The sequence below is a fragment of the Pelodiscus sinensis genome, chromosome 4 (assembly GCF_052426305.1).
Source record: "Pelodiscus sinensis isolate ZL-2025 chromosome 4, ASM5242630v1, whole genome shotgun sequence".
NCBI classification, from domain to species: domain Eukaryota; kingdom Metazoa; phylum Chordata; order Testudines; family Trionychidae; genus Pelodiscus; species Pelodiscus sinensis.
In genome coordinates this window covers 122566959-122594090 of record NC_143055.1, presented here as the reverse complement: position 1 = coordinate 122594090, position 27132 = coordinate 122566959, and the positions used below count along the sequence as shown (strand labels likewise).

General features: G+C 43.7%; 1 protein-coding gene across 15 annotated transcripts in view; it reads left to right on the top strand.

Annotated features, from left to right (window-relative positions):
• Positions 1-27132, top strand: part of PTPN13 (protein tyrosine phosphatase non-receptor type 13) — a 236856-nt gene that overhangs the window by 116056 nt on the left and 93668 nt on the right. For 9 of the 15 annotated variants that reach the window (XM_075929556.2, XM_075929553.2, XM_075929548.2 and 6 more), the window contains 9 exons: positions 4591-4690; positions 6936-7158; positions 10796-10870; positions 10949-11123; positions 12343-12496; positions 12624-12762; positions 13320-13472; positions 15703-15885; positions 23269-23431. In XM_075929556.2, coding sequence (XP_075785671.2) covers positions 4591-4690; positions 6936-7158; positions 10796-10870; positions 10949-11123; positions 12343-12496; positions 12624-12762; positions 13320-13472; positions 15703-15885; positions 23269-23431 — 1365 coding nt within the window. The remainder of the gene's footprint in view (positions 1-4590; positions 4691-6935; positions 7159-10795; positions 10871-10948; positions 11124-12342; positions 12497-12623; positions 12763-13319; positions 13473-15702; positions 15886-23268; positions 23432-27132) is intronic. The other 6 variants (XM_075929555.2, XM_075929550.2, XM_075929554.2 and 3 more) reach the window with 3 other exon arrangements.

Genomic DNA, 27132 nt, shown 5'->3' with positions numbered 1-27132 from the left:
CACACAGTTATACAGAACTTTGATCAAGGTCTTTGGCCTTATCTTCAAACTATGGAAGCAGAGCAAATGTCAGTGGAAGACTTAGAAGGGGGTTGAAAGAAACCTCAGGAGGTCATCAAGTTCACCCCCTGCCCAAAGCAGGACCAGCCCCAACTAAATTATCCCAGCCAGGGCTTTGTCAAGCTGGGATTTAAAAACCTCTAAGGATGGAGATGCTACCACCTCCCTAGGTAACCCATCCCAGTACTTCACTGTGAAAATAGTGAAAAAGTTTTTCTAATATCCAACCTAGACCTCCCATGCTGTAACCTGAGACCATTTCACATGCCTTTCCCTTCTGCACGCTTCCCTTTTTGGCACACACAACCACATGCATGCCCAAGTGTGTTTTTCTCCTCTATGCCCCATCCTTTTTTTACACACAAAATGCACATGCATGCACATGCCCTTCCCCTCTGCAACCCTGTCCTTTTACACGCACACACACACACACACACACGTGCTCTTCCTATATGCACCTCCTTCCCTTTTTTTACACACACACCTGCATGCACTTACATGCCCTTGTCTTCTGAGCCCCCTTCCTTATTTGCACACGTGCACGCATGCACCCCCTCCTCTGAGACTTGTTCTCTTTATTACACACACATACACGCATGCATGTTCGTACCCTTCTCCTCTGAAAATCCATCCATTTTTTAAATACACACATGCACACATTCACTCACAAATGTTACCTTGCTATCTGTAACTCCTTCCCTTTTTCACACATACATCTGCACGCATGCACGTGCCCTTCCCTTTTGCTCTCCCTTCCTTTACACACAAACAATGCTTGCTCATAGGTACCCTTCCCCGTACTACCCCTTCACTATTTTACCCCCCACCACATGCATGCCTGTTCCCTTCCCCTCTGCACTCCCTTCCCTTTTTTACACACACAGCTGCATGCATGTACGTGTGTGCCTGTAGTAGACAGGTGTTACCAGTGATGTCCTGACAGGTTTCCTTCTCCATTCATGATGATACCTGTTTGGTTATGTGCGTATGCTCATATGTGTCGTGCTGGTGGGCACAAATAGTCACTGCAGCAGACTCCAAGAGAGAGAGAGAGAGCCAAAGATCCCAAAATTAGATTAGGATTGAAGGCACCAGGCCAGGTTAATGGTAAACAAAGCACAGTAATAGCTGCCCTGGATCAGATGTCTATAGGTAGGCTCAGAATTTGTGCCCGAGACAATGGACATGACTAAATGCCAGAGTTGAGACACTACCCCCTTGGTTGAACAAAAACAACTTTTTGGGGTACACTTTTATACACAGGTTCAAACAAGGTACGTGTTACTTTGGATGTACATGTTGGACCTCCCTGGTCCAACACCCTCGGAAACTGAACTATCCCAGACCAGGGAGTTTGCTGGACAGGGGAGGTCAGTGCTCCAGGGCTCCTTTCCTTGGGTCTCTCTGCCCTGCCACTGCCCAGCACTGGCCTGGCACAGCTCCCCACCCTGCTGCCTGCCTGCTGCCCCAGGGTCTCCCGGGGTTCTCAGAAGAGACTGCTTGGCTGCTGCCAGACCTGTTGCCACAGGGTATTCCCCGGGGTTCCCAGTTGGGGCCACCTGGCCGCCCTGCCCTGCTGTGAGGGCCCATCCCACTGCTGCTGGGGATTCCAGCCACTCGCCTTCATCATCGCTGCTTTAGCCAGAGGGTTCCCTGGCAGAGGCTGCCCAGTCACACTGGCCCCGCTGCCACTAACAGCCCCACTGAAACTGGGGGTTCCCTAGCTGGAGTCGGGACTCCCCAGTCACCTGGCCCCGCTAACGCTGGAGGTTCCCTGGCCAGAGCAGGGGCTCCCCAGATGACTCCTGGCCCAGCTGGCTCTCCCCAGCCTTTGCATTGCTCTAACATTGGGGGCTCTTTGGTCCAGCAACATCTGTGTCCCTGCCAGACCATGGAGAGTTCTGGTTTTGGGAGGTTCAACCTGTATTAGGTTGTCACCTTCTAAACTACCTAAATCCACTTGTACCTGGGTCTCCAGGGCAACAGGGTGGCCTAGTGGCTAGGTCCCATAGTTAGTTGGTGGCAAAGGGGGTATAGGCCCCTGCCGCTGGGGCCCCAGGCCTAGGATTTCCAGCCTCTTTCCTAAGTCTGGTTCTTAAGTTTGTGGTGTGGCTCCAGAGTCCAATTTCTCCCTCCTCAGAGAAGTCTCCTTGTAGGTTCTCCCGCTTTGTAACAAGGGGAGGGGTTGGAGGCTCACATGCTCCTGTGGCTGACCCAGTTGACGGCTCTGGCTCAGGTCCTGCAGACAGTAGAATCAGCTCCTGTGTCGTAGAATCATAGAACTGGAAGAACTGGTCATCAAGTCCAGCCCCCTGCCCAAGGCAGAACCAATCCCAACTAAATCATCTCAGCCAGGGCTTTGTCAAGCCGAGACTTAAAAACCTCTAGGGATGGAGATTCCACCACCTCCCTAGGTAACCCATTCCAGTGCTTCACACCCTCCTAGTGAAATAGCTTTTCATAATATCCAACCTGGACCTCTCACACTGGAACTTGAGACCATTGCTCCTTGTTCTGCCATCCATCACTACTGAGAACAGCCTCTCTCCATCCTCTTTGGAACCTCCCCTCAGGAAGTTGAAGGCTGCTATCAAATCCCCCCTCACTCTTCTCTTCTGCAGACTAAACAAACCTAAGTTCTTCAGTCTCTCCTGATAGGTCATGTGCTCCAGCCCCCTAATCATTTTGGTCTCCCTCTGCTGGACCCTCTCCAATGCATCCCCATCCTTTCTATAGTGAGGGGCCCAGAATTGGACAGTTTCTAACTTAGCCAGGCGCCTTTCTTTTATCCTCCCTCCAGGCCTGGCATTGGCTGCAGGTAAAACGGATCAGGGCTAGTTGGGCAAAAAGGCTTTGTTTAACCCCTGCGTTGCCAGCCCCTCTTCTCACTCCCTCACACCACCCATTGCCTTGTACATGGGGGTTTGATTACTATTTATTATGCTATTAGTTTAGACCCAGTCCTGAAGCTGGATCAGTATATTCCTTTTATCTGTGATGGTAGGGTTGCCAGATGTCTGGTATGACCAGGACAGTCCGATATTTTCACCTCCTGTTTGGTAAAAAAAATTAGAAAATATTGGACACCTAAAATGTCCGGTATTTTCTGATGTTTTTCCTTGCCAGGAGGCGAAAATACTGGACACCTGGCAACTCTATGACACACTCAGCAACCGGGCCCAGCCCCCGCCCTTCCCCCCTTGGGCCCCTGGTCTCCCCTCCCCCCACTTACCTGGTTCCGCAGGGAAGATACCTTCTGGCTCTGATCAGGAAAACAAGATGGCCGCCAGTAAAAAGCCTAAAGACTTTTCTTAAAGGGGCCATGCTGTTTTAATGTTGTTTTATTTTATTTTTTGTATTTTTTTGCTTAACTGTCAGGGTCCTTTTTTTTTTTTTCCCCCCTCAACAACTTTGGTCCCCCCCCCCCCTCCCCCCGACAGAATGTTTTCCCTGGTGGTGGTTTTTTTTTTTCTTTTGGAGGGTGGGGAGTGTTCGGTATTTTTGGTTAAACCATGTGGCAACCCTATGTGATGGGGAGGGAATTGTTGGTACCAAGATGCCTTTTCATGAGGTGCTCTGTTTTGAAATGTTTTTACGACCTCTTAGGTATGGGTATTTCCATAATATTAGCCCTGTTTTTGCAAACTTTTGCTTACAGCTTCACTTTGCTTTATATTTAGAAAATTTTAACCGTTGCTGTCTAGGTCTCAGTGCATGTTGCACTTCAAACATCATTTTTTTAAGAATGGGGTATGTGAATCAATAAAGTTTGGGAACCATTTAGATGGCACCGCAGCAGTTAAAGATGCATATTTGAGAATCCTGCTGCTATTTTCCTATAATTATGAAATATATTCTGCATGCTGTTGAGTGCCTCCCACAAAATGCTTAGGACCATCTGTATTGAAGACAATAGGAGTTAAAAGTAGAGGTGTCTGCACCTTGCAGAATCATACCTGAACTGACTTTCTCAAGGAGACTAGATTAATAAATAGGTCTTCTGTTGTCAAAATAGAGAATCTAGTATTTCATAATCTATGGAGGGGTGAAGAATCCAAACAAAAATAAAAAGTGGAAGCTACACGGGGTAGTGATTTTAATTTCCATGTTCCGAGTCAAATCTTTATAGCTACTGTAAAACCATTCTGGGCACGTGATAACTTTATACATATCAGTTTTGCTTCCTCGTATTCAGATATTTCAAGCCTTGGTGAACAATGAAACATTTGAAGTTAGAAAAGCATATTAACAATTCTGTATTTTCAAACCCCTAGCTAACATGTTTCTTCAAAAGATTATACATCAACTTGCATCAGAGGAAAAACAATAGACTCTCTTAGAAAACTAAAATTGACTTCCTAATGCCAGTTTCTCTATTACTGTAATGCCATTGTCCAGTGCATATGACACTGATCCTTCCTAAGTAATCTCATGTGTCTGATAAATCCTTGAACTTTAAGTTGATTACCTTTACGTAGTTGATAGCCCATTCAGGTATTAATTTTCCTGTGTTTCCTTTTTATGTGCAAGTGAAAAGAAATGAATGTTTAAAAAGAGATGACTCTGGTTCTGCTTTATCAGGAGCTGAGGATATTTCTCCATCAAGTCAAGTTCACCCTTTAAGATCAAGGTAAACTCTGTGAAATCATCATATTTTACAGTCCTTGCTCTCTTACACTGCAATTATTCTTTACTTGCAATCAAATAATTTATTTCACTCAGTCCTAAACTTCTGTTTAGTATTCCAAGTAATATTAAATCATGTGCCTGTTTTCCTGTAGAGGTGGCAGGATTTCAGCAGTGGGTATTGCTTCCAAAAGAACTTCCAAGAAACATTTTGGTAGAAATGCTATTATGGCAATTAAGAGTCTAGTTAATGGAAGCTGGGTTGGGCCCTGAATTATTGTCTTGATTATCAGAGGCTCAGCTAATACCTTCTGATAGGATTAGGGATGTTAGCTATCAGTTAATTGAATAGTCGAGTAACCACATTCATTCCTATCAGTTACTCGACTAGTCTATAGTCCCTGGGGGCAGGGCTGGCAGTTAGTGCATTCCGACCCCAATCGTGGGAGCCCCCTGCAACTCAGTGTGCCAAGCGGGAGCCGGTCCATGAGGAGAGTCAGTTTAAAAACCAGTTCTCCATGCAGACCGACTGCCTGCCGCCCCATGCTGCTGCCACTGCTACAGTGCAGGGTGGCAGCAGCCCCTATCCACAGGGGGTCTGAGCTCCCTGCAGCAGCAGCCCCTGTCCGTGGGGAGCTCAGACCCCGTGTGGACAGGGGCTGCTGCTATGAAGCAGCCTCTGCCTGTGGGTGGGCCCAGGTTTGCTACAGACATCCCACAGAACAACCTCTGTCCGTGGCAATCTGTCCGTGGCAAGCCTGGGCCTCCCGTGGACAGAGGCTCCTTCATGGCAGCCTCTCTTGCCCTCTGCCCGTGCTGCAGTGGATGGCTTTTATACCAGCTCCACACAGCACTGGCTCCTGCTTCACCCCTCCCTTGCTGCCTCTGTATCAGAGTAGTTGAGAAGATTAACCATTAAACCTAAGCTTATTAGTTAATCGGATGCTTGACTACTTGTTTACATCCCTAGCTAGGTGGAATAGTGTTCATTTTTGTTTCTTTTTTCCTTTTTTTAACTTCAAGCATGGCTTTTAGAAAGAACATTATTGAAAATATCAACACATTCAAGAATTAGATCAAAATTGTTAAGTTTGGATTATTATTTCCATGCTATAATGAGAGTGCTGAAAGACTAAGGCCATATAGAAGACAGTTGACTACAAGCTATTTTTTATCAGTTGTACAGGTAACTTCAGCATAATTTTAAACTGACCGGCAGAGCCATTTTATCCCTGGCTTACAGACACCAGAATTACTGTAGAATGGACTCTGTTTTTTCAAAGACAAGGCAGATGAAGTAGTATCTTGTATTGGACCAATTTCTGTTGGTGAGACAGAAAAGCATTCGAACTTACACAGAGCTCTGTTCAGGTCTAGAAAGGGTACTTGAAGTGTCACAGACTGGAACCGTTTGTTCAGCATAATTAATTAACATGTATTTCAAAGGACCATTCAAGGTGAAGAGGCCCAATAATAACCCTCAGTCATAGCGGAGGCCACCCAATGGCAGGGAGGGCAAATGGGGTGTCTCTGAGGACGGAGTGGCGGGTGCATGCCATGGTGCTAAAAGCTGGCCATTCCTCACCCATCCCTTCCACCCAAAGTGCTGCCCCTGCTGGGGGTGCTGAACTGAACACCTTGCACTAGTGCCTGCAGTGGCTGTCAGCCCCGCTCCATGGAGAGAAGGAAGGGAGGGGAGAAATAATTCCACTAGGCTACGTCTACACTGGCAGCTTCTTGCGCAAGAGCTCTTTTGCGGAAGAGTTCTTGTGCAAAAACTCTTCCAGAAGAGAGCGTCTACACTGGCATGTGCTTTTGCGCAAGAGATGTGCTTTTGCGCAAGAGCATCCATGCCAGTGTAGATGCTCTCTTGCGCAAGAAAGCTCTGATGGCCATTTTAGCCATCGGGCTTTCTTGCACAAGAAATTCATGTTGCCTGTCTACATTGGCCTCTTGTGCAAGAACAGTTGCACAAAAGGGCTTATTCCTGAGTGGGAGCCTCAGAGTTCTGGCGCAAGAAGCACTGATTTCATACATTAGAACATCAGTTTACTTGCGCAAGAACATGCGGCCAGTGTAGACAGGCAGCAAGATTTTGCGCAAGAGCGGCCATTTTTGCGCAAGATCGCACCAGTGTAGACACTGCCCTAGATTTCCTGCTTTGACTGATGTAGGTTCTTACTCTGTACCCATCACCTGTATTAACTGTATTTTAATCATAACTATCTTTTTCTTCCCCTCCAACTAAGTAGGCAGTATGAAGCAGCACCCGAAGGCAACCTGATAAGCCAAGAAATAATGTTAAAGCGTCAAGAAGAAGAAATGGTACAGTTACAGGCTAGAATGGCTCTGAGGCAATCTCGACTCAACCTCTGTCCAGGAGATCTGGGTAGGACATCAGTGCTGGACATCACTAGAGACCCTCTGAGAGAGATAGCATTGGAAACTGCCATGACCCAAAGAAAACTAAGGGTAACATTTTAACACATTTGCACTCTTAATATTTGTTTTGGTAGAACATTGCCTCAAGTTATTTTAAAGATTTAAATGCATGTCTGTGGTGTTTAGGATCCCAAAGTCCAGAAATGAAGCTACCATTCACAAATAAAGATGGTTGTTTTTTCTGAGTGAAAAGAAAGCCCTCATATAAGCTAGTACTTCTGATGTTGTGCTGAATCTGCAGCCATGCATCCTAAAAGAGCATCAAGGACACATTTACACTTTGGAGAATATCAATCCTCCGGAGGTTGATTTTCTATCATTCAGTTTAGCGAATCTAGTGTAGAGCCCCAAATCGAATGCTGAGGGCAGCCCCCATTGGTGTCCTGTACTCCTCATTTTGTGAGGAGGAAGGGAAGCTGATAGGAACGTGTAGACACTGCAGTAGCTTGGCTTAAGGTAAGCCAAATTGAGCTATACATATTGCTTAGCTCAATAGTGTACCTTAGGCCAACTTGCCTCGTTTAGTGTAGACTAAGCCCAAGAGACTTATTTAGCTTAATGGGATATTAAGTTAGAAAACAAACGTTCGCTACTTAAATGTAACAGCTATTAACCTCTTCACTGCTGAGTAATACTTTAGGGGTATGTCTACACTACCCCGCTAGTTCGAACTAGCAGGGTAATGTAGGCATACCGCACTTGCAAATGAAGCCCGGGATTTGAATTTCCCGGGCTTCATTTGCATAAGCCGGCTGGCGCCATTTTTAAATGCCGGCTTGTTCGAACCCCGTGCCGCGCGGCTACACGCGGCACGGGCTAGATAGTTCAGAATGGCTTACTAGTTCGAACTATCTAGCCCGTGCCGCGTGTAGCTGCGCGGCACGGAGTTCGAACAAGCCGGCATTTAAAAATGGTGCCGGCTGGCTTATGCAAATGAAGCCCGGGAAATTCAAATCCCGGGCTTCATTTGCAAGTGCGGTATGCCTACATTACCACCGTAGTTCGAACTAGGGTGGTAGTGTAGACATACCCTAGGTTATTTATTAAGGGTTCTTTCTACGTGAGTAAAGGACTAGTCAACTTACTGGGTAGTCAAGAGTCAAGTCAACTACTCACAATGCCCTTCTTCTCCCTTGTTGCCTCTGTATCAGAGGCAGCATGAGGTGGAGCAGGAGCTGGTGCTGAGGGGGAACCAGTTTAAAAGCAAGTTCCCCCCCAGCACCATCTCTGTGGTGATACCTGCTTCCTCCTCCTCCCCCTGCTGCTGCCTCTATCAGAGGTGGAGGGGGGCAAGGGCTGTTTTGTGACAGTAGTCTCTGTGCACAGGAGGTCCCAAATCCCCACTGGGACCCTACGCACACGGGCTGCTGCCGGCAATTCCGGCTCGCGCCAGGTGAGGTACCAAACCCGGCTGTGGCTCTGCAATTAAAAACGCAGTAGGAGCTGGGGCTTGGTCCTGCATCCAGCGCAAGTCAGAAATGAGCTGAGCTGCCTATCAAATAATTGAGTAGTCAATAAAAATTCTATCAACTACTCAATCAGTTAAATACCTGCATTTTAATAGACCTAGTTTTTTTACCCCTGCTGTCCTAGTATGTTCTGCATTTTTCAATCATTTTTATGATCATTCCATATACTATGTGTTCCAACAACACAGAGATCATTAAGCAAACAGTATGGGACAACTGTATTTGACTTTGACAGTAGTAGACGTCTCGGCCATGCCAATCACAATTCCTCCCTTCTCTCTCCTACCCCACTCCTCTCAGCCAGTTACAATTCATGATTTATAACAGTGACTCAGTCAAACTCTTTGGATGCGATGCAGAGCAAATGGAAGGGCCATTTCCTATAGGTGTCTGCAATCCATTTTCTCTCCTGGTTCTGCAGTCACCTATTAAGTGATTCTTATCTTTACCCCACATTCCTCTCGCACTCACCAAAGTCATTCTGTAGATTCTAATTTTCCTCAATAGGCCATGTCCATCACCAGGCAAGGAAGGATGATCTGAAAGCAACAGCAGCTTCTCTCCTTATGACAGCATTTGGTTTTCCCTATCCCCAGTGGGTTGTAAGAGTGGGGCCTACCAAGGGGAAGAGGCCCCACTCTTACAACCTGCTGGGGACTCTGCTGGCCTCTTGGCACACAGCCATAGGCCAGCCCACCACTATCTCCCTGTTCAAGTTTATTTTTCTTCTCCTGAGCTTAGGTGCTTCCTCTGCCATCTTGAAATATAGGCAGGATCTGAGGGTTGAAAGTGGGAAGGAAGCTAAGACATGCAAATAGACTTCTCCTCTTGCTAGGAGAAGTCAGCCTGAGGCTCTCTGCTACTGTATGCCCTGAATTGTTGTAGCTTAAAAAACAAAAATTCTCTCAGGCCATCCCAGCTCCCAGCCATGACCTAGGATCATGTCTCCTCCGTAGTTCTCTTTGACCCACTGCAGTTTACCGTGTCATTTATCTAGGATCTAAACTCCACAAATTCTTTGCTTTTCTAAATGAGCTACCACATAGACATTTTGTATTAAATACTTCCAGAGAACATTATATGTTAGCAGGTAGAACTTCAAGCCTCCAGGTATTTCATCCTCCACAAAAGAAAATCTCTTGTGTGACTCCCTGAAAACAAGGGAAGTAGACATATTCTAGAAGTAGTGAAGTTGAGTATCCTCCTTTAATAAGTACTTGGACTGAGAATCTTGTGCAGCTTTGAAGGTAAAGTAATTTACTTTACTTAATTATAAGCAGGACTCTGTTGTTTATGAAACTCCTGAAATGACACTTACGTTCCAGTCCTCAGGCTGATCTGCACAAGGTAGACCTTTGAATGCACTTCAGTGAGAATTCGTACTGGCATAGGGGGTCAGCCTGTGCAGAACAGTATGCGGGATCAGAGCCTTAGGTTGCATCAGGTTTAGGTCGTATTTTTTTAATTTTTCAACTAACCAAAGTTTAATAAAACTGAGTCTTAGGAACAATCTGTTAAAGTTTTTAACAGTGTCAGTGAATATCACATTCCCAAATATTTAGGACATCAGACATGGGCACCTGAAGATGATATAACAGCAGTTTCACTCTTGCGCGTATGAATAAATTAAATGTGTGTAATATGGAAATATATAAATAATACTGTGTGGGAGATATTGTTGCCATAGCAGCCAACATAACTTCAGTCACACAGGATATGTCTACACAGCAGTGTTATTTTGGAATAACTGATGTTATTCTGAAATAACATAGTCTGAGTCTACACTACAAGCAGTTACTTCAACATAATATCAAAATAATGTCAATCTGGAGGACTTCTTACTCTGGCTACAGTAACCCTCATTTCATGAAGAATAAGGGAAGTCGGAGGAGGAAATGCTCTTTCTTGGACTTCCTGCTGTATAGACAGCACCAAAAGCTTAAATAAGCTATTTCAACTTAAGTTACACAATTGACGTAGCTGAAGTTGCATAGCTTATTTTGGCTTTAGCCCTGTTCTGTAGATGTGCCCACACTGACAAAGTTGAATTCTTCCATCTAACCAGGTTGCTGGGAATAATTCATCATACACTTCTGGGTTTACATCAGCATTGATTTCAGCTTCCAGTTCGCCTCTTTGCTTTTCAGTCTCAGGCTGTGGAAACACGAAAAGTTAATTCAGTTTTCTCTGATTTGCAGAATTTCTTTGGCCCTGAATTTGTGAAAATGACTATTGAGCCATTCATCTCCATGGATCTACCAAAATTAAACTTGGTAAGAAATGGTCTATTCACCAATAATACATCTTTGACACATGTGAATTGTCTAATACTTTTATTTCACAAAATGCAGACTAAGAAAGGGAAGAATGAGGATACCAGGCGGAAAGTAAATGTAATGCTTCTAAATGGGCAGAGGCTGGAACTGACCTGTGATACCAAAACTATTTGTAAAGATGTTTTTGATATGGTGGTAGCCCATGTTGGTTTAGTGGAGCATCACTTGTTTGGCTTGGCCAGCCTAAAAGGTAAGAAAGGTGTTTTAATTTAATTGAAGAGGTGTAAAGTTACTAGACTTGGTTAAATATGCCGTGCAGAAGAAGGCAAAGGAAGATTTAAGATGGATGGAAGACTAGAGCAATAATTCATAATAAATCCATTGATGTAGGTTAGGCTCAGCCATCTTTACCTAGCTCCATGCAGAGATCTATTCACTTCAATTAGCGGGGTATTACACAACCTGAATAACAGTAAGAGAATCAAGGTGGTTCTTTGTCTTTGTATTTTCTGCCTGCCTTCAAGTTATCTTTCACTTTGTATGTTTCTGGTCCCTGGGACAAGGTGTGGGTAGAAGGGATGGATGGAAGGGATGGAGATTCTGGAGAAAGAGTGGAATCAGGGACAGCCAGCTTTCAGCGCCACCAAGACCACAGTGCCCACCCAGCCCTCATAGTCATTCAACTTTCCTGGTCCCCGGAAAGTGCCTGCTCAGACTGGAGAATAGTTCCTGGCTGCCAGACACACCTGATGACCCTGGGGGGAGCCCCTGGTCCTTCTTTACCTCAGCCTCTTCATCTACAATTTCATCCTCCAGATTAGGTCCTCCATGTACTGCTTCTGTGCTCGCTGCAGTATCCATGGGGGTCTTAGCAGTAAAATTAGGTTCACCACTGATGATAGCATCCAGTTCCTTATAGAAGCAGCAGGTCTTTGGTGAAGCACTGGAGCATCACTTCGCCTCATGGGCCTTATGATAGGCTAATCTGAGTTCTTTAATCTTCACTCTGCACTGCATCATGTCTTGCTCGTACCCCTTTTCCCCCAAGGGTTGAGAAACATGCCGTACGTTTCCCAGTTCCTGTAGGTCACTCTCAGGTGGGACAGAACAGACTCCTCTTCCTATACATTGATCTGATCCAACAGCTCCGTGGTGGTCCAAGCTAGAGCTGGAAGTTTTTGGACGACAAAAGTGGCCATTTTTCCCAACAAAAGTTGTGTTGCTGTGTGAATGCTCACACAGTTTTTCAGCAAAATTTGCCATTGTAGACAAAGCCTTTCTCACCTTATTAACCACTGAGCCATTCATTCACCTCCTTTCATTGTGTAATAGAATTCTTTGTTGGTTGATAGAATATTAACCGTTAAGAATAAACTGCAAAATTGTAAGGCTGATCTTAATTCTGTGTCCAGAGAAAGTGTCTGTTTTTGATAGTTTATGAAAATTCTTTCTTCTCACCCATGTTTTAGACAATGAATTTTTATTCGTTGATCCTGACTTAAAACTAACAAAAGTTGCTCCAGAGGGATGGAAAGAGGAACCTAAGAAAAAGGGCAAAGACACAGTCAACTTCACCTTGTTCTTTCGTGTTAAGTTCTTTGTGGATGATGTCAGCCTTATACAGTGAGTATTCAAACATTATTTTCTCATCACCCACCTTTAATTCCCTATTCCACCCTCTCAAGTTATTTGTGCAGAATGTTAGAAACATTGCTGAAGGGAGCAATACTGTGTGTTACTTTCCCCCCAGACACACTCTGACCTGTCACCAGTATTATCTACAGCTACGGAAAGATCTCCTGGAGGAAAGGATGCACTGCAATGATGAGACTGCTTTATTGCTAGCATCCCTGGCTCTCCAGGCTGAGTATGGAGATTACCAGGCTGAGGTAGGATGTACTTTCTGCTATGGACAGTGGCACTGCTGTTTTTTGCTAATCAATTACTGCACGTGCTCTGTGGTGTAGTTCAGAACTGAATGTGTTCCAGTTCTTTCGTGGTTCAATTGACTTCCTACTTGTAGTTTTTATGCTGTTTGAAGTCTAGTAGAGAGAGAACACAGATACGCTTTCATGTACAGATGGCTTCAGCTCTACAGTTCAGGTTGAATGTTGAACTGGTGTTGTAGAATTGAGGTTTGGATCTGGATGTTGAATCTATTGCCCCTTCCGGTGTTTGCTGATGCTTGGATCTAGCACTGTAGTTTGTCCATTTCATGGGTGTTGGCTCAGACCCTATATAGTCCCAGTGTCTTAGCAGGAGCAGAATAGAGAGAAGGGCCAAAAATGAAATGTATTGTAGCTCTGGATTCAGAGTCTGAGCTTCCCACTCAGTCTGAAAGTTCAGCTCCAGAGTTTTGGCTGACTCCATCTTTATATACACACACACACACATACATTTATTATTCTTGTAATAACATGAAAAATAAAAATGCTTCACTTTATAGGTGCATGGCATGTCCTATTTTAGACTAGAACACTACCTACCAGCTAGAGTTATGGAGAAATTAGACCTGTCGTACATCAAAGAAGAGCTGCCCAAACTGCATAGCACTTACGTTGGTGCTTCTGAAAAAGAAACAGAGATAGAATTTTTGAAGGTAAGTCAGAGCAGCTCTTGATTTATCCTGTATTTATATGAGTTTCATATACAAGGAGCATGGGATAGATAAAAAGCCTGAAATTGAAATGAAGAACAAAGGAAAATAAGTCTTCCAAAATAGCACTGGCAAAGGTGGTTCAGAAGATCCACAAAAAGACAGTTATTAAAAGTTAGAAAAAAAAATCATAGAGGATGGAGAAATACCTTGAATGTTCTTCCTTCAGCTGATTCATTGGATGCATTACTTAAATGTCACCACTTATTAAAGATTTATTATTGTCCAATTATAAAGGAAACCCTTTGTTTATATACTTTCCTCTCTCTGAAATCAACTTTGTCCTAATTTGTTGACTAAGGGACTGTGTCTAAACTACATCCCTTTTTTGGCAAAGGGATGTAAATTAGGCATGTTGATATTGCAAATGAAGCCAGGATTTGAATTTCCCGTGCTTCATTTGCATAATGGCGGCCAACGTTTTTTTTCAAAATGGGGCTTTTTCGAAAAAAACTTGGCAGTTGCCCCATTTCGAAAGATCTTTCAAAACAGTAGAGGATCTTTCAGAACGGGTCATTTCTATTGAAAATGCCCCATCTAAACTGCTGGTTTTTTTTTTTTAAGCCCCATTTTGAAAAAAAGCGGCAGCCGCCATTATGCAAATGAAGCACGGGAAATTCAAATCCCGGCTTCATTTGCAATATCGATGTGCCTAATTTACATTCCTTTACTGAAAAAGGGTTGTAGTCTAGATACAACCAACGTGTCCCCAGTCATGATATTGCAAATAACCTCCAGCTCAAATTATCCATGTCTAGCACCACCTAGTATGGTGCCTTTCAGAACACCTTTAGTCAAGCAGGCAGTATTGAAAATTGTTCACAGGTGCTTAACTCCAATTTTTTTCTTTGTAGATCACTTTTAAGTTAGCTAGTCTATATTAACATACACGTTCATCTGTGTTTGACAGATGATAGATTGAATACAGCCATCTGTATGTTTTACAATAATTTAGAAAGGAAAGAATTTTGGAAACTTCTTTAGATTTGCTTCTACTTCTGCTATTAGGCCCCAGTCCTACATCACTGAAGTGGACATGAGTTTTGCCATTGTCTTCAGTGAGAATAGTGTTGGTTCCTAAATGATCATTCAATATCTTATAATGCACCAGTACACTACTGATCTGTATAGCGGACCATTGGCAAGACATACATTCAACATTAGAAAGTGTTACTGAAAACTGCAAACAGATCAAAAAACCCAGTAACAAAATTGGATCTGCATGCAGAATAGGAAAAAGGGATATGATGGGAACACCTAATTCAAGGCTGACATATTTTGTAAAGTTATCTGTCACCAGGAAGTATTAAAATTAGGGATATTTAAAAGCATTTAATATGGTAACTGGGTAGCCACTAAAATCTAAGTGGTTACACACGCAGCGGGCTCTGGAGTATAAACCTGCAGAGCCCATAGCAAAGCCTCCCCAGGAGAGGGGCCAATAGTGACGCTTCCTCCCTGGGAGCAGAGTAGGCAGCCCTTTCCTGCCTGGCTCCTGGGAGGAGGCTTCACTGCCCTGCCACAGCAAAGCCACCTCTTTAGGAGCCAGTTGAGCTTAACCGACACATTACTGCTTAGCAGTTAAACAGTTAGTGAGTTAAACTCTAACATCCCTAATTAAAATTGTAGCTGAGGGCTTTCTAGATTGCATTCAGTCAGGCATGTAAGAGAAAATGTATGGCTTTGATCTGCATACAAACGGCTAGCTGTTTGCACAGATTCTCTCACAGGGTTTGTTTAATCTTAAAGGGGTGGGAAGAACACTTTCAATCTTTAAACCCTCCTGTGATGTGTAAAGGTTTGGCTCCACCTAACTTCAAATAATCCAGAATGGTGTTGTTATAAACATAAATAAGCATAAATGTGATTGTTAAAACTTCATGTTAATATTCTAATTCTAATAGTTTAATACATTTAACCTTTTTAAATAATTAGTTGGTGACTTGTTATAGATTGTGTACTGCTATAGCTAATAGTTATTTATAACATCTTCTACTTATATGCTCATAGCTGTCTACAACTGCTCCTGTCTACCATATGTTTATAACATCTATAAATCCTGTATGAATAGAACCTTAATGTAAAGTTTTACCGTATTATTTTTTTAACTTGTCAGTGTCCTTGTAGATTTTCTACCTCACCTTCATATTCTAACAAATGTACATCTATGTAGGTGTGCCAGAGGCTGACAGAATATGGCATTCATTTTCATCGGGTATTGCCTGAGAAGAAATCCCAAACTGGAATCCTGCTGGGAGTGTGCTCAAAGGGAGTCCTTATTTTTGAAGTTCACAATGGAGTCCGCACACCCGTACTCCGCTTCCCATGGAGAGAGACAAACAAAATATCCTTTAGTGTATGTCTGTATATCTCGGGGTTTTTTTAGCTTTATAATAATTATTTTTGCATTTATTTATCTATTTGCATTTTGCTGGTTGGTCTGTGAAATGTCTTTTGTGCAGCTGGAGTTCCACCACCACAGGGTTAACTCTTGGCCCTGCTGTTTAAGGTTCTACATTAATAAGTCCATAGTTACAGGCGCTCCAAACTCAGCACAGATCAGGAGCCTGATGGGATTTTGTCACCTTCTTCTCTTGTGAATTTTGAGAGTTGCTGTCTGTTCTTCCTTGAATTTATATCATATAACATCATTCCAAAATTACACATTGTAATTATTAAGCATCTTCCCCCTTTTTCCAAGCCCACCCTTTCACTGTTTAACTTTCCTTCTCTGGGACTCATCTCTGCATATTTATTTTTCACCACAGGGTCCTCTGCTGTCTTAAACTTCACCACCTGTTTAATCAACTCCCTCTCCTCTCTACTCCCCGACAAATGCAACTCATCCCCACACCCTCACTTATGTCTCCCCTCCAATCCTATCTCAGCTCAGTCTCCAGCTACTGCTCTTTCCCTTTAACCTCCAATGCCCGCTGAATTCCTAGCATAACTCCTCCTAACTCCAATGCCCTATGGTCCCCCAAATTTCAGTTCCTCCCATAACTCCTATCTCAGCACCCTGCTCCAGCACATCACCATCTCCATGTCCCTCTAACTTGCTCCACACAGCTCTCCACAGGGTTCTGCAAACCTCCCTCCCTGTGACTTTTCCAAACCTCTTATGGCAACGAAATACATTCTGATCCTTCCTTTCCAGTATTTTCTGGAAATGGCACACTCATCTCTGTCCTCTAGCACTTCCAGGTAAGGGAAGAGTGCAGACCTTGGGAGTCAGGCACTCACAGACCAGTCTTCACTTACAGACAGCCCTCCAACCTGGAACACATCCTCACCACCAACTACACACCCCACAACAGAAACTCTCACCCAGGTACCAATCCCTGCAACAAACCCCCTTGCCACACACCTACTCTAGTGACACCAACATAGAACCTAACATTAGCCATATCATGAAAGGCTCATGCACTTGTACATCTATAAATGTGATCTATGCCATCATGGGCCAGTAATGTGCCTCTGCCATGTACATTGGACAGACTGGACTGTCTCTGTACAACAGAATAAATGGACACAAATCAGATATCAAGATTGGTAAAACATAAAAATCAGCAAGAGAACATTTTAACCCCCTGGACACAAAGTTACAGACTTGAAAGTTGACATTCTCAAGCAAAAAAACTTCAAAACCAGGCTTCAACTTGAAACTGCAGAGCTGGAATTCATATACAAATTTGACCGTATCAGAATGGGTCTGAATAGAGATTGGGAATGGCTTTCTCATTACAAGAAGTAATTTTCTTTTTTGGTAGTCTGACCTTTTGATTGAATTAGCTACAGGGTGTTAGTTATTAGCTATTAGTAGCTATTAGTGTTATTAGGTAACACTCACATCTCTGTTTCCCTCCTATCTGATTCTTTTTCTTTCATTTCATTCATGTGATGAAGGAAGTTGCAACTCATGAAAGCTTATGCCATAATAAAACTGTCATTAAGGTGCTACCAGACTTCCTGTTTTTGCTGAAACAGACTAACTCTGCTATCTCTGAAAACTGTCAAGTTAAGAACACAACTTTTTTTTATAGAGAGAAGATAAGGCCTATAACGCTGGCTAAATTCTTCATAACTACTAAAGGAATTTAGGTATCCAACCTCCATAGACTTTCAATGGCAAATGGGTTTGTAATTCCATTAGGCACTTTTCAAAATTCCACTCAGCACTACTGCTGTTACTGACCCAACAGTAAACCTTGAATTGGATATACTTTGGGCTGGTTGAGTATTTAGTTGTTGGTTTTGATTCAGGAATATCACTTTGGCCGTGTCCAGACTCAGGGGTTTTTTCGGGAAAAGTAGCCTTTTCCCGAAAAAACTTCCCCTGCGTCCAGACTCAAGCCGCGTTCTTTCGAAATTATTTCGAAAGAACGCGGCTTTTCTTTCGATGGCGGTAAACCTCAATTTACGAGGAAGAACGCCTTCTTTCGAAAAGTTCCTCTTTCGAAAGAAGGCGTTCTTCAATGTAAAGAGGCCGTCTTCGAAAGAGAGCATCCAGACTCGCTGGGTGCTCTCTTTCGAAAAAGCGGATTTCTCTTTCGAAAGATCCGCCTGCAGTCTAGACGCGATCTTTTGAAAGAGGTTCTTTCGAAAGAAGCCTGCAGTCTAGACATAGCCTTTGTAAGTCTAACATTATTTCTTCTTCGAGTGATTGCGCATGTACACGATCACTGGAAAGCTTTTACCCTAGCAGTATCTATATAGTTGTCTATGGAACTCCCTGGTGTGGTGCTGCTACAGCGGTGTATATAATGCACAGCCAATCCCCCGCCCCTGCCCTCTCAGTTCCTTCTTACCGCTCATGATGGTCACTTGAATAGCTCCGGTCTTTTGCTTAGTAAGTGTCTCGGTACCCTAGTATTATATAGTTGTAGATAGTTTGTTCATAATTATTTAGTTCAGTGGTATATAGCTACTGGTTGTAGTTGTATTATTGAGGGTTCCCACAGAAATTTTAGCCCCTTCATTGGGGCATTCTGCGCTTCCAAGATTTCAAAGCCTGCGAGAGAAATGGCAAGCATGTGCCCAAGGGTAATCTTCATGCCGACTGCCTGAAGTGAAGGACACCAAATGGACAAGTACCCCCTGCGTAGGAGCATTCATTCGCGTACCATGAAGGAGCGAGACCACCACCTCAGGCTCCTCTTAATGAGAGTAGCACTTCGGCTCTTGGCAACAGTGGTGCACAGTGCTCTGGCCTCCATGCAAGACCCAGTGCTGAGGAAGCACTTGGGCTAGAGGCACCGCTCCCCTAACCATGCAGGGCTGAGTGTGCGGCACAGCTCCCATTCCCCGGTACCAATCAAGGAAAGAAAAGTGGACAGAGGCCAGTTAAGGCACTGCACAAAGTACCAAGTGGGGCAAGCCCAGCTCAGGGGCACCCACATGCAGTACCACTACTCATGACACTGTTGACTCTGGCCCAACTGTTGAGCCCAGCGGTCCTAATCTTCTTGGGTGGAGACCACCTAGAGGAGGACATTGATCTAGCATCAATGCCAGACACTGTCACGGTCACCAGAGAGCTTATCATCATGACAACCCAATTGACATCACAGCCTGCAGCAAGGGCAGTCTCATGCCAGTCAGAAATGGCACCAGCTCAGATGCCGCATGCTTTGCAAATAAGGGCACCATGGTTGGCTCCATCATTGGAGAAACCCTCATCATTGGCACCACTAGTAACCTCGATGACCACCGCAGCACCACTAACTGCAGCTTCGGTGCTTGTGACGCTGTTAGTTTTGGCACCAATGACTGCAGCACCATGGAGCGTGGCAATGCTGACAGCAACACCAATGATGGCAGAACCTCTCATGGCAGCATTGACAGCGGCATGGCCTAGAAAGCACCAGGGAAAATTACCACAATTCCAAAGGACTTGGCATTTCCCCAGCACCTTTCGGGTCAGCACCCCTTGGCCTGTCACCGAGTACTCCTAGCCTTTGTGGTGATAGAGGAGGTTCCTTGGGAGTTCAGGGGCAAGGAGTTTCTACCCCAGATTCTTCCTTATACACAAGTAAAAGGAGGCCTCAGGCCCATACTAGACTTAGAATCATAGAATCATAGGGCTGGAAGAGACCTCAGGAGTCATCAAGTCCAGCCCCCTGCCCAAAGCAGGAACAACCCAAACTAAATCATCCCAGCCAGGGCTTTGTTAAGCCGAGACTTAAAAACCTCTAGGGATGGAGATTCCACCTCCTCCCTAGGTAACCCGTTCCAGTGCTTCACCACCCTCCTAGTGAAATAGTTTTTCACCTCCCCCACTGTAACTTGAGACCATTGCTCCTTGTTCTGCCATCTGTCACTACTGAGGAACTATTACTTGAGGAACCTCACTGCATTTATCAAGAAAATATGCTTTTATATGGTGTCTCTGGTCACCGTTATCCTGCCTAGATCCGGGGGACTAGTATGTTGCTCTCAACATGAAGGACACATATTTCCATATCTCAGTTATCCCTTCCCATAAACAGTTCCTGTGCTTTGTGGTCCAAGACCAGCATTATCAATTCCAGGTGTTGCCCTTAAGCCTCTTGACTTCCCCAAGAGTCTTTACAAAATGCATGTTGGTTGTACCTGCATTCCCGCACAAGTGCCACGTTCATATTTTCCTTTACCTGGATGATTAGTTCATCAAGACTGACTCACACACTCCGGTAACAGAACATGTGGCTTTAGCTGGAGGCTGGGCCTTATCATGAACACTTCCAAATCCACTCTAATTCCAACCCAACATACAGAGTTCATAGGAGCCTTTTGAAACACTGACAGAGTGTCATGCACTTGCAGCCCCTCAGCCTACTCATCCAGAACCTCAGCTTCCCACAGCCATGGCCAGAACGTGCCTGAGGCTGTTTAGGGCACACAACAGCATCTCTATATTTGCCTCATGCCCCTACAAGACTGATTTTCATGGGTTTACAAACCATACAAAGACCCATTGGTCAGTACAGTAAGCCTGCCATCCCATATTCTTCAAACACTCCGCAGGTGGCTACAGTGCCATGTAGTTTGTGCAGAAGTTCCCGTTTACAAACTGAGCCCCTCACAGTTGATAATGGACTCTTCTGCTACAACTACAGACTCAAGGTATTTGGTCCCAGGACAAGCTGTACCTGCACATAAATGTGAGGGAACAATGGGCCTTTCACCTTGCTTTCCAGATCGTAAAGAGCATTTGAGGAGCATATGCATGGAATTGTTCATGATCAACACCATTCCAATGTTCTGTGTGAACAAGCAGGATGGTGCTCACTCCTCTTACCTGTGCCAGGAAGCCCTGATGCTATTAGAATTTTGAATCCCCAATGCTATAATACCGCAAACCTCATTCCTCCCATGGATACTCAATGGGCTGGCAGACTAACTCAGTCGATCATTCTCCAAACACAAATGCTCTCTTGGGGCAGACATTCTGTTACCCATCTTTCCAGAAGTGGTAATTTCCCCTAGTAGACCTTTTCACTATGAGGGTCAACCGCAGGTGCCCAATGAGGGTCAGTCGCAAGTGCTTCTTCCTAGGCAGCAGTCCCAGCTCACTGTCAGATGCATTTCACCTCCTTATGGACACCACACTTTACGCCTTCTCACTGTTCCTTCTGATTCAGAGTCCTCCTCAAAAACAAAATGGACAGGGCCTCAGTCATCCTGATAGCATAGGTGTGGCCCAGACACCATTGGTTTGCCCTGTTGATGAGCCTCTCCATAGCCATTCCTGTAACCCTTCCTCTCTGCGGGAACCTCATCACTCAGGAGTATGGCAGGCTCCATCACCCCAACCTGGAGTCCTTCCACCTCAAATCATGAATGCTCCATGGTTGAACCCCACTGAGCTGGGCTGCTTCAGTCCAGTCCATAGGGTCCTCATGGGAAGCAGAAAGCCACCTACTATACTTTGTACCAATCCAAATGAAAACTGTTCTCTTTTCTCTCCTCGTCACAAGGGCCTCTAGCCCCCAAGGGTCCTCCATATCCATAGTCCTAGGCTACCTTCTGCAGTTAAAGTAGCAAGGGCTGGCACTGTCTTCTATAAGGGTATCTCTACAGTAGTCCCCTAGTTCAAACTAAGGTGGCTAATGTAGGCATTCAAACTTGCAAATGAAGCCCGGGATTTAAATATCCCGGGCTTCATTTGCATGTTCCCAGGCAGGTGCCATTTTTAAATCCCCTTAGTTCGAACTGACTGCCCGCGGCTACACACGGCAGTCAGAAGTTAACCCGCACTAAGTCCTTCGTTCGGATTAACTGTTACTCCTCCTGCAATTAGGTGATATTTAAATCCCGGGCTTCATTTGCAAGTTTGAACGCCTACATTAGCCACCCTAATTCGAACTAGGGGGCTAGTGTAGACATACCCTAAGGGTTTCCACTCATTTTACAAAGGGAGTCATGGTAGATATGTGTTGACAGACCACAGTGGTAACCCATTTTCTAAAGGGGCTAAACAGGCTATACCCTCAGGTCAGGCAGCAATTCCCCCAGTTGGACTTGAACCTTGTGCTCACAAAACTGATGGATCCTCTTTTTGATCCTCTGGCCACCTGTCCTTTGTCATACTTGTCATGAAAGGCAGCCTTCCTGGTAGCTATAACCTCTGCCAGGAGGGTCTCAGATTTCAGGGCTCTCACCTCAGAGGGCCCTTACATTGCATTTTATAAGGCCAAAGTACATTTATGGTCGCACCCAGCCTTTATGTCTAAGGTGGCCTCTAATTTTCACATCAACTAGACTATCTTCCTGCTATCTTCTACCCAAAGCCTCATATCAGTGCTAGAAAGTATGTGTTGTACTCTCTGGACATTTGGTGCACCCTCGTGTTTCATACAGAACAGACAAAGCCATTTAGAAAGTAACCACAAACTCTTTATTGCACTGTCAGAGAGAATGAAAGGTCTCCCTATCTCCTCTCAGTGACTTTCCAATTGGATCACATCCTGTATCAGAACATGTTATGACTTAGTGAAGATGCCGCCTGCTCTGCTGACTGCTCTCTCTACTAAAGCCCAGACTTCCTAAGCAGCATTCCTCCAGAGTGGACACATATACTGAGTGGTAACATGGTTGTCTGTGCACACCTTCACATCTCACTATGCCATCATGCAGCATACATGAGATGACATAGCATTCAACAGGGCGGTCCTCACTTTTGCCACAAGATGGCTTCCAATCCCTCCTCCAAGGGAACAGCTGGTAAGTCACCTGTTGGAATGCACATGAGCAATCACCTAAAGAAGAAAGTTACTTACTTTTTGTAACTGTTTTTTATTCAAGATATGTTGCTCATGTCCATTCCAAATTCCACCCACATCTCCTCTGTCAGAAGGTTCCAGCAAAAAGCAACTGAGAAGGCGGGAGGTTGACAGGGTCTTATATGCACTTGCTTAATGTCCCCATGCCACGGGGCTCCACAGCTGACCCTACAGATAATGCTAAGGTAAAAACTTTCCGATGATCTTGCACATGTGTGTACACACACACACAAACACACACACACACACAGAGAGACATTGAAATGGAGATGAGAAACACATTGCAAAAAACAAGAGTTACAAAAGATAAGTAACAGTTTCTTTAAATGTATACAATTTATGTTAAAAATTCATCTGGTTAATGCAATTTGCTTTAATAAACCTTATTTCCTGACACCTGTTTGTAAAAAAACACATTATATTCTCTCAAGGCTGAAAAATAGAAATGCCTTCATAACCTATTTTTCATCTAATAGAAAAAGAAGATAACCCTGCAGAACATATCCGATGGTATAAAGCATGCATTCCAAACTGACACTAGTAAAACTTGCCAATACCTTCTGCACCTCTGCTCTTCTCAGCATAAATTCCAGCTCCAGATGAGAGCCAGACAGAGCAATCAAGACACTCAGGACATTGGTAAGGATTGTGACTTTCCTGTTTTTAGAATGATGGCTGTGTATATTTGTATGAAAATAATAGTTCCAATACTGTAGTGATTCCACTGAACCCCATACGTGTATTTCTATATTCTAAAGAAAGTGTAGTAGGTCAGCAGTTTTTAAGCTGTGGTCCAAAGAGAGTTGGCTGGTCAACTCTTACTTCAGCCACTACATTTGTGTAACAGAACGCTAAAAATACTTTCCTATTACTGCTTTTTAATTGGAACAATTTCAGTAGTTACTGCAAGGGTGATGTGTGCTTGTAGATAGGAGAGGTGATCCACATGAATGCAAATGGGAGAGGAAGGAATCCATAACACCATATGTCTTAAGCTGTGGAGTGTCCAATTTATATGCTAATTAAAACATTTAGTCCATTATCAAAAAAAGTACTATGTGAGTTGGTTTCTTCAGAAAGTAGTTTCCCATTAATCTTAAAGTGAGTGGCTAAGACACAAGAAAATGATTCCTTTGTAGATTAGTATCTTAAATTGGCAGGGAAGGGAGGGGGATTAAACAATGCTCTTGTCATTGAAATAGATAAGCAGTATTTATTTGACTTTTAACTGGAACACATCTGGTTGGTCCACTGGCTTTCCAGAGATGGTTTTGTTTTTTCTTACTTTATTTTTCAGTCTGCAGAGACATCTCCTTTATACAGCCAATTGCTCTACTCCAGCTTTACAGCAGTCTGAGAACAGAATCTGGTCCCATTGCTGTATAAATTCTGATCTCTTGCTGTGGGAGTCTGGAGACTAATAGATTTATTTTGCTTGTGTGCACAAGAGCCTTCTGTGAATTCAAAGGCCTGCGACTTCACCCGTCATTTCTCAGAGGGTATGTCTATATTGCATTCCTCCTTCGAGAGAGGAACGCAAATGCAGACAAATTTAAATTGCAAATGAAGCACGGATTAGAATTTCCCATGCTTCATTTGCATAATGGCATCCGGCCGCTTTTCCAAAATACCGTATTTCGAGAAAAAAAACGCAGTCCACACGTGGTTATTTAGAAAAGAACCCCTTCCTTCGAAATAACTCTTAAACCTCATTTTTAAAGGAGTAAGGGTTATTTCGAAGGAAGAGTTTCTTTTTGAAATAACCGCTTTTTTTCTCAAAATACGGTATTTCAGAAAAGCGGCCGGACGCCATTATGCAAATGAAGCGTGGGAAATTCAAATCTGCGCTTCATTTGCAATTTCGTTTGTCTGCATTTGCATTCCTCTCTTGAAGGAGGAATGCAATGTAGATATACCCAGAAAGAAGTAAAATAAGTATCTAAGCGTGCGTTTACACAGCATCCTAAATAAGATATGTAATTTGTGCTATGCAACTTGCATACTTATTTCAAACTTATTTCGAAGTAGCTTATTTTAAAATTTCGCGTATCTACACAGTGCCAAATTTTGAAATAATGCGCTATTTCAAGTTATCCCTGAACCCTCGTGGAATGAGGGTTACCGGGATGCCGAAAATAGCATGCCTGTTATTTTGAAAAATATTTCAAAATAACGGGCAGCTTGTGTAGACATGGGGTAGCTATATCGGAGGTATCCGAAAATAGCCGTGCAGTGTAGATGTATCCTAAGAGAATTCCATTTGTTCAAAAAAGAAGCTAATGTAGCAAGGAAAACATGCTTTTCTTCAGTTTCACAATGGATGCCAGTGGGTTTCTTCAAAGCTTACTGCTGTAACCAGAAACGGCTGTTTGCTATTGAAAGAGATGATTTACTGATAGATTTGAGAAGTGACACGCAAATGAGGGTGTGTAGCACACTGTGTCAGTTACTGTCTTGAGGAGGATTTCAGCTAGTTCAGGAGGTAAGCAGAATACTATAGAGTGCATGTGATTTTAATGTAAGTGCAAGATAGTGCTTTTAGAGTACACAAAACACCTTGAACAGCATTCTTGCTATGTAAGTAGAGGAAAACGATAGCTCAAATAAAGGAGTTCCATGTGTGATGACTGCCAGAAATAGAAAGCCAGATAACAAGGCCTTATAATGCATAAGAAAAGAGATTATTTATAAATCAAGACATAATGGTTTCTTTTATGTAACCTTTGTAAGAATACACTTGAATATTGAATACAGTACTGGGCACATGTTTAAAGATTAGAAATTGGAGATTCAAATTCTTGAATAAGTGCATAGAAAGACCGCACGATTATTTAAGGATTAAGTCAGTCTTACGAGGAAAGACCTCAAGGACTTGAGTATATTTAGCCTGGGGAAAAGAGAGACCGAAGACTTGATTTGAGTGTATGTAAGCATTTAAGAATCTTAGCAGGAATTTTGGAAAGTCCTATAGGGGGCTGGCAGAGCGAGAGGACATGATTTGAAGTTTGTAGCTATTTAAATAGTTATTCAAGGAAATCCACAAAAATGTGATATAAACACTAGCTGAGATCTTGGAGCAGCAGGTACCTGATCATTTAAGAAAAACAAACAAATGTGCACAGTGGTTCTCTTTAAAAACGTGCCAGTTGTGCCTTGGATAAATAAATCTTTTATGTCTATAAACTTTGAATAGAGAATGCTAATCTATTTCCACAGCTGCTTCATGGTCTGTGAATCTGTGGCATCTCAGATACCACTGTTGTGTAGTAACTTACCAAACAGATTTTAAATGGTGACCATGGTATTTAATAGTAATATTTAGTGAATGTACTATACCATTGAGAAACAAGTTTTCCTATCAAATCTCATGGAGTTGGACTATATAAGTTAGGTTTCTCTCTGATCTTAAACACCTTATTTCCTGTCTGTGAACTGTAGTATCATGTAAATTACAGATGGGTGAATCTTTCTTCTCAATGGAATCCAGAGCTTCCTGGTCTATAATGGGTTCTGACAAGCTGACTTTATTTAACTCTTCTCTTTCTGCCTGGCTTCCAGACCCCAGTGTTTCCCCCCTTACTGAAAGAATCCTGTTATAGGAGTCAGCATATCTGCAGAGCACTGCTGGGCTCTAAACAACACTTGTTTTCTATTCTGTGCCAAAACACTTTGGGGATTCTCTGACTGGGGATATCCCAAAGAATGAGAAACCTGATTGCAATGGCACACATCCAGAAGAGAGACGGCCAAGCCTGCTGTACCCTGCAACAGGAACTTCAGTGGTAGTGCACCTGGTTATTGGAAAATTGTAGGAGCCAGGGATTACCTGAATCATTGTGGGAGGGAGGCAAAGAGGGAAGGGGAGGGAAAGTGCCACAGCCAGTTGTTGGCAAAGAGTGAGGATTTGTTAGGACAAAGGTGAGGGATGGTGAGAAGGCTGATGATGGGGAAGATGACTGGAAGTTTTATTGGAAATTTTTCAAGATGAAAGAAACCCAAAAGGCTGTGTCTACATTGGCACCCCTTTCCGGAAAAGGGATGCTAATGTAGACTTTGGACTAGGCAAATCCGTGGGGGATTTAAATATCCCCCGCGGCATTTGCATTAACATGGCTGCCGCTTTTTTCCGGCTTGGGGAAAAGCCGGAGAAAAGCGCCAGTCTAGACGTGATTCTCCGGAAAATAAAGCCTTTTCTGGAGGATTTCTTGAAAGTAGGAATAAGAAATCCTCCGGAAAAGGCTTTATTTTCCGGAGAATCACGTCTAGACTGGCGCTTTTCTCCGGCTTTTCCCCAAGCCGGAAAAAAGCGGCAGCCATGTTAATGCAAATGCCGCGGGGGG